The sequence below is a fragment of the Babylonia areolata genome, chromosome 10 (assembly GCF_041734735.1).
Source record: "Babylonia areolata isolate BAREFJ2019XMU chromosome 10, ASM4173473v1, whole genome shotgun sequence".
Lineage (NCBI taxonomy): Eukaryota > Metazoa > Mollusca > Gastropoda > Neogastropoda > Buccinidae > Babylonia > Babylonia areolata.
Genome location: NC_134885.1, coordinates 9,002,607 through 9,010,106, shown reverse-complemented (window position 1 = coordinate 9,010,106; position 7,500 = coordinate 9,002,607). Strand labels below are relative to the sequence as shown.

General features: G+C 47.9%; 1 protein-coding gene across 1 annotated transcript in view; it reads left to right on the top strand.

Moving 5' to 3' along the window:
- The first annotated feature begins 659 nt into the window (after positions 1-659).
- The window catches only part of LOC143286653 (protein PIF-like), a 35,108-nt gene continuing 28,267 nt past the window's right edge, over positions 660-7,500 (top strand). The window contains exons 1-5 of the mRNA XM_076594290.1: positions 660-732; positions 2,047-2,168; positions 3,994-4,176; positions 5,993-6,222; positions 7,013-7,188. Of these exons, the coding sequence (XP_076450405.1) occupies positions 660-732; positions 2,047-2,168; positions 3,994-4,176; positions 5,993-6,222; positions 7,013-7,188 (784 nt within the window). The remainder of the gene's footprint in view (positions 733-2,046; positions 2,169-3,993; positions 4,177-5,992; positions 6,223-7,012; positions 7,189-7,500) is intronic.

Below are 7,500 nucleotides of genomic sequence, written 5' to 3'. Positions count from 1 at the left end.
AAGGTTCAATGATGCATTGCCGTTAGGGGACTGAATTGCTGAAAAAAAAAAAAAGATTTTTTTAAAAGTTAGCTTTTCCTGCTTCACGTGACATGTGTGTGGTTATAATAATAATAATAATAGTATTTATATAGCGCTGAATCTTGTGCATAGACAAATCTAAGCGCTTTCGCACCAGTCATTCTCACGCACGCATAACTCTAAAACTGGAGAAACTAAAGACAAGGAAGAGGCAGGGAAGGGAGGCTATTTTGGGAAGAGGTGGGGTTTAAGGCCAGACTTGAAAGAGCTGAGTGTGGAGACTTGACGAAGCGAAAGAGGAAGTTCATTCCAATTGCAAGGTCCAGAGACAGAGAAAGAACGGCGGCCAACAGTCGAGAGTTTGAATCTGGGTATGCGTAAGTGGAGTGGATCCGAAGCTGATCGTAGTGAGCGAGATGGAGTGTAGAGGTGAAGGCAGCCACAGAGATAGGAAGGGGCTGATTTGTGAATACATTTGTAGCATAGAGTGCTGATCTTGTACTTTATGAAGGAGACATGACAGAAGAGAACCGTGCTGTACGTTCCATGACCTATCATGTTCTCATGTACATTACAGCCGAGAATGTGACGCTATACACTAACACACTGTGTACTTTGCATTGATACAGACAGGTAGTATGAAGACTCAACGATGGAGTTGTCTGCCCTTGCTGCTGGTCCTGTTGGTGGCGCCCTCTATGCAACAACTACGTGAGTAACTCAATTACCTCCCTTTGCTGTGGACAGGATGCGTATGTTAACCAGCCCCCTACTCCCCCCCCCCCTCCCACCCCCCCACCCCCATATTAATTTCGAAAACAAATATTTCGTGTTCTCAATTGTTACTTTCGTTTAGTAATCAGAGATCAATCCACACGAAAATCTTAAAAATGATTGGAAAACAAAATGTCGCTATGACGTAATAACTGAAATCACTGTCATACTGATAACAACGGCCGAATGAAGTATTGACGAAAATTTAGCACGTGGCTGTTTATGGCAATTGGTATGCTGTTGAAACAATCAGAAACAATGACGATATGACCACGGCGATGATGAGATTGTTCAATATGCAAATGATGGCTGTAATGATGATGATGTGATGCTGCTGCTGCTGTAGATATGGCGTCTCTGTTTCAGATTCAGTTTCATTCAGTTGATCCTTATACGCTACACCACATATAATAATATTAATAATAACAATAATAATAATAATAATAATAATTATTATTATTATCATTATTTATATAGCGATGAATCTTGTGCAGAGACAAATCTAAGCGCTTCCACACCAGTCATTCACACGCATGCATAACTCTAAAACTGAATAAACTGAACACAAGGAAGAGGTAGGGGAGGGAGGCTATCTTGTGAAGAGGTGGGTGTCAAGGCCCAGTCTTGAAAGAGCTGAGTGCGGAGACCTGACGAAGCGAAAGAGGAGGTTCATTCCAATTGCAAGTTCCAGAGACAGAGAAAGAACGGCGTCCAACAGCGGAGTGTTTGAATCTGGGTATGCGTAAACAGAGTGGATCCGAAGCCGATCGTAGAGAGCGAGATGGAGGGTAGAGGTGAAGGCAGTCACAAAGACACAAATACTGAACTGAACTGAAACTGAAACTGTGGGTATGGTGGGCAGGAGACCAGTTAGACCTTCTTAATAACTGGAGGGGGGTGGGGGGGGGGGGGGGGTTAATTTTATTTCTTTGCTCAAACTGTTACTGAAATCGATCTTTTTTTCTTTCTTACTTTTCCTACCTCCTTGAGTAACTGAACGGAACTGAAACTGAAGCTGAAGCTGAAACTGAAACTGAATCTGGAAGTGTGGATATAGTGGGCAGGAGACCATTTGGACCTTCTTAATAACTGGGGTGAATAATGTTATTTCATTGCTCAAACTGTTACTGAAATCGATCTTTTTTTTTCTTACTTTTCCTACCTCCTTGAGTAACTGAACGGAACTGAAACTGAAACTGAAACTGAAGCTGACGCTGAAGCTGAAGCTGAAAGTGTTGGTATGGTGGGCAGGGGATCAGCTGGACCTGGTGTTCGTGATTGACGGGTCAGACAGCGTAGGGGCCACCAACTTCGAGGTGCTGAAGAAGAGCATCCTCGACTACGTACTTCCTCAGATGAACGGCCAGTTATACGTGGGTGACGGCATTCCTTTTCCCCCCCATTGCCTGTGTGTCTGTTTGTGTGTCTGTCTGTTGGTCTGTGTGTCTGTCTGTGCTTGTTTGTCTGTTTGTGTCTGTCTGTGTGTCTGTCTGCTTGCTTGACTGTCTGTCTGTGCATCCTCTACAACGGGCTGTCTCAGATACGTGGATGGTGCCTCCTCTGTCTTGTGTGTGTGTGTGTGTGTGTGTGTGTGTGTGTGTGTGTGTGTGTGTTTGTCTGTGTTTGTTGTTTCTGTCTAGCTGGCTGTCTGCGTGTCTGTCTGTTTGTGTGTCTGTGTTTGTTGTTTGTCTGTCTGTCTGTCTGTCTGTCTGTCTGTTTATGTGTCTGCCTGTGTTTGTTGTTTCCGTCTGTCTGTCTGTGTGTCTGTCTGTTTGTGTGTCTCTCTGTATTTGTTGTTTATGTCTGTCTGTCTGTCTGTTTATGTGTCTGCCTGTGTTTGTTGTTTATGTCTGTCTATCTGTGATGAACAACCAGTAATTCGTGCGTGACGCATCCCTCTACCTTATGTGTGTGTTGTGTGTGTGTGTGTGTGTGTGTGTGTGTGTGTGTGTGTGTGTGTGTGTGTGTGTGTGTGTGTGTTGGCTGGCCTGTGTGTCTGTGTTTTTTGTTTTTTCTTTGCTTGTTTCTTTCTTATTTTGTTGTTGTTGCTTTTTTGGTCTGCAGTATTTGTCTTCTGTGTTTGTTGCCTTTTCTTCCTGCGCGCGCGCGCACACACACACACTCACACACACACACACACACACACACACACACACACACACACACACACACACACACACAACACAACTTCACGTCACACACACACACAGTACATAGATATACATTAATGGAAACAAACCGCAAAGGAAAATAATTGACCCCCTATTTTTTCTATTCTCAAATTTTCGCCTACATAGGGCCAGCTTTATCAGAACGTCTTGATAATTATTCAGTTGTATTATCAAAATAGACAACAACAACAACAACAACGACGACGACGACGACAACGACAACAACAACAACGACAACCATCACCACAACCACCACCACCACAACAACAACAACAACGACAACCATCACCACCACCACCACCACCACCACCACCACATCAACAACAACAACAACGACGACAACGACAACCATCACCACCACCACCACCACAACAACAACGACAGCAACCACCATCACCACGACGTCGACCACCACCACCACCACAACAACAACGACAACCATCACCACGACGACAACAACAACAACGACAACCATCACCACCACCACCACCACCACCACAACAACAACAACAACGACGACGACAACGACAACCATCACCACCACCACCACCACAACAACAACGACAGCAACCACCATCACCACGACGACGATCACCACCACCACAACAACAACAACGACAACCATCACCACCACCACCACCACCACCACACAACAACAACAACGACAGCCACCACCATCACCACGACGACGACCACCACCACCACCACCACAACAACAACGACAACCATCACCACCACCACCACCACCATCACCACGACCACCACCACCACAACAACAACAGACACCACCACCACCACCACCACAACAACAACGACGACAACCATCACCACCACCACCACCACCGCACCACCACCACACCACCACAACAACAACAACAACCATCATCACAACCACCACCACAACAACAACAACGACGACAACGACAACCACCACCACCACCACCACCACAACAACAACACCAACACCAACACCAACAACAACAAACAAGAAGACAAACCTGAGAACCACCTGCTGCGTGGTGTCCAGGTGGGCCTGATCCACTACTCCACGCGAAGGAACGACGAGGTGAGCATGACGGCAGACCCCCAAGAGTTCGAGCGGCAGGTGAACGCCGTGCAGTACGTCGGGGGAGAGACCAACACGAACGTGGGAATCCAGTGGGGACTGTCCACCCTCATGACCTCCTCCGCCCAGCCAGGGGCAGCCAAGGTTGGTGTGTGTGGCGGGTGGCGAGGGTGTGTGGGGTTCGGGTGGGGGGCGGGGGGTTTGGGGGGTGGGGGTGGGCGGGGGGTGGTTGCAGGCAGGGACGGGGCGTTGCTTGGACTCTGGGCCTCCGACTTGACTTGATTTGACCTGACTTTATTTTATTTATTTATTTTCAATCTTTATTTTTTGATTTACTATTTCAATCTGTCAACTCATCATTACTTTTCTGATTATTTGTCTTTGTCTTGTCTTGAATTGAGCGGACTAGACTTGATGTTACTTGTCCAGTTTTGTCTTGACTTGAGTGGTCTTGTCTTGGGTGGACTTGTCTTGTCCAGTCTTGTCCCGTCTTGAGTGGAATTGTCTTGAGTAGACTTGGCTTGTCCAGTCTTGTCCCGTCTTGAGTGGAATTGTCTTGAGTAGACTTGGCTTGTCCAGTCTTGTCCCGTCTTGAGTGAAATTGTCTTGAGTGGACTTGTCTTGTCCAGTCTTGTCCCGTCTTGAGTGGTCTTGTCTTGGGTGGACTTGTCTTGTCCAGTCTTGTCCCGTCTTGAGTGGAATTGTCTTGAGTAGACTTGGCTTGTCCAGTTTCGTCTTGACAGGAGTGAACTTGACATGTCTTGACTTTTTTTCTTTCTTTCTTTTCTTTTTGTTGAGAAATCCGTGGATGTCTCAGCATCCTTGGAAGGCTCTCTCTCTCTCTCTCTCTCTCTCTCTCTCTCTCTCTCTCTCTCTGTAAATGAGCTGCTGGATTACCCATCTCCTCTTCCCCCATCCCTCTTCCCCCATCCATCTTCCCCTTCCCCAATGTGTATGTATGCCTATGGCCGAAACACATTAAACCATCTGAATCTGAATCTCTCTCTCTCTCTCTCTCTCTCTCTCTCTCGACATGTCTTGACTTGAGTGAACTTGATTGGATTTGACTTGGTGTGACTTGTCTTGTTTTGTTTTGACTTGATTTGACTTGAGTTTTGGTGGAGTTGACTTCATGTGACTTGCCTAGTTTTGTCTTGACTTGATTTGACTTGACTTGGCGTTGACGTGTCTTGTGGTGTCACAAGACACAACCACAGCTCAACTCAACCCAACGCAATACACAAAATACAACCCAGCCAAACCTGTTTCAAGTTTTTCAAGTTATCAACAACCACAACCAGAGCCTCAGCTACAGCTTCTACCACAGCCACAACCCAACCTTACCCAACCCAACCCAACCCAACTACAACCCAGCCCAAACCATCCCAACTACAACCAAACCCAGTTCAACCAAACGAAACTTAACTCAACACAACATCCCAGCCTAATCCAACCCAACCCAACTCAACACAACACAAAATAACACAACCCAACCCAACCCAACCCTCCAAGCCCTACTCAACCCAAACCCAACCCAACTGTTCACAACACAACATTGCACAATCCAACCGAACACAGCACAACTGAACCGTACACAACACACGAAAATACAACCCAAACCAACCCAAAACCCAAACCCAGCCCAGCCCAACCCAACCAAACCCAGCCCAACCCAACCTAAACTCAGCCCAGCTCAGCCTAACCCAACCCAACCAAAAAAACACATACATTAGCAACATAATACAACCCGACCAAACCACAATCCCAACCCAACCCAACCCAACCCAAGTCACAAACAATAACAACACACTAACGAACACCACCACCTCAACAACAACAACAACCACCACCACAAACCAACTCAAACCAAAACACATACAACAACAACAACAACACACACACACACACAACTACAACACACTAACGAACACAACAACAACATCAACAACAACTTCCCCAGGAGCTGATCGTGGTCGTGGACGGAGTCTCACGCTTCCCAAGCGACACCCAGTCCGTGGCCGAGTTCACCCGGGGTATGGGGGTCAAGATCTGGGCCATCGGGGTGGGTCAGGACGTCACCCAAGAGGAGCTGACCAGCATCGCCGGGGACGCGTCCACAGTGCTGAGGACAGCATCCTTCTCTGCTTTGCCCGCTGTGGATCTGCAGTTGGCCCGTGAGGAGCCTTTGTGGTGATGTGGTGGTGGTGGTGGTGGTGGTGGCTGTGTTATTTCGGGGAGGAAGTGGTTGTGGTTTGTGGTGTGGATGTGGGAGTGGTGTGGGTGTGGTGTGGTGTGGGTGTGGGTGCTGGTGTGGTGTTGTGGGAGTGGTGTTGTGTGGTGTTGGTGTTGGTGTTGGTGTGTGTGTGTGTAACATTGACATTTTCTCTGCAAATACTTTGTCAGTTGACACCAAATTTGGCATAAAAATTGGAAAAATTCAGTTCTTTCCAGTCATCGTGTTTAAAACAATATTGCACCTCTGGGATGGGCACACAAAAAAATAAAAAGAAGCCTAATTATATGCAAACTGCATTTACTGTTATATTTATATTTTTTGTATTCTCTAAACTTGGCACTTTAACCTCTTATTCCGACACAACAACAAGAGGAGTCATTATTATCATTTTTTGTTCAAACAGGAATTTCTTTTGCTAAGCATGGAATTTTTATTTATTTTGCAAACGTTTTGGTGCAGATAGTAAAAAAAAGGGAAATTACTCTGTAATTAATGCTAGGGGACTTAGTTTATCACAAGTGAGTCTTGAAGGCCTTGCCTCTCTTGTTTTTTGTTTTTGTTTTGCTTTTTTGTTTGTTTGTTTGATTTTTTGTCTCACACGTTTTCTTTTATTCTCCCCACAAGAAAACCCCGTCACCCCCACCCCTCAACCCACCACTCCTAGAACAATCCCCACCACCACCACCACCACCACCACGACAACGACGACCACCACCACCCCAAGACCTACCACCCCTCAACCAGTCACCCCAAGACCTACCACCCCTTCACCCGTCACCCCGAGACCAACCACCCCAAGGACCATCCCAACCACCACCACCACCACCCGGAGACCTACCACACCCCGGACCCTGCCCCCCCTCACCACCCGTCCACCCACCCGGCCACCCACCACCCCGCGCGTGACGGCAGGCCCGGTGGTCACCACCCGCCAGAGGACCGAGGCCACCACCACCCTCACCACCACCCCCCGCACCACCACCACCACCCGGAAGGCGCCCGTCACCCCTTACGTGGAGCCTTTCCTGGATGAGGGTCGGTGTTTGTGTGTGTGTGTGTGTGTGTGTGGGGGGGGGGGGGGGTGTGGGGTGGGGGTAGGGGGTGGGGGGAATGTGTGTGTGTGTGGGGGAGTGTGGTGAGGAGTTGGAGGGGGATTGTTGGGGGGTTAGGGAGGAGAGGTGTGTGTGTGTGTGTGGGGGGGGGGGGGGGGGGGATGGCGAGGCGTAGGGTGT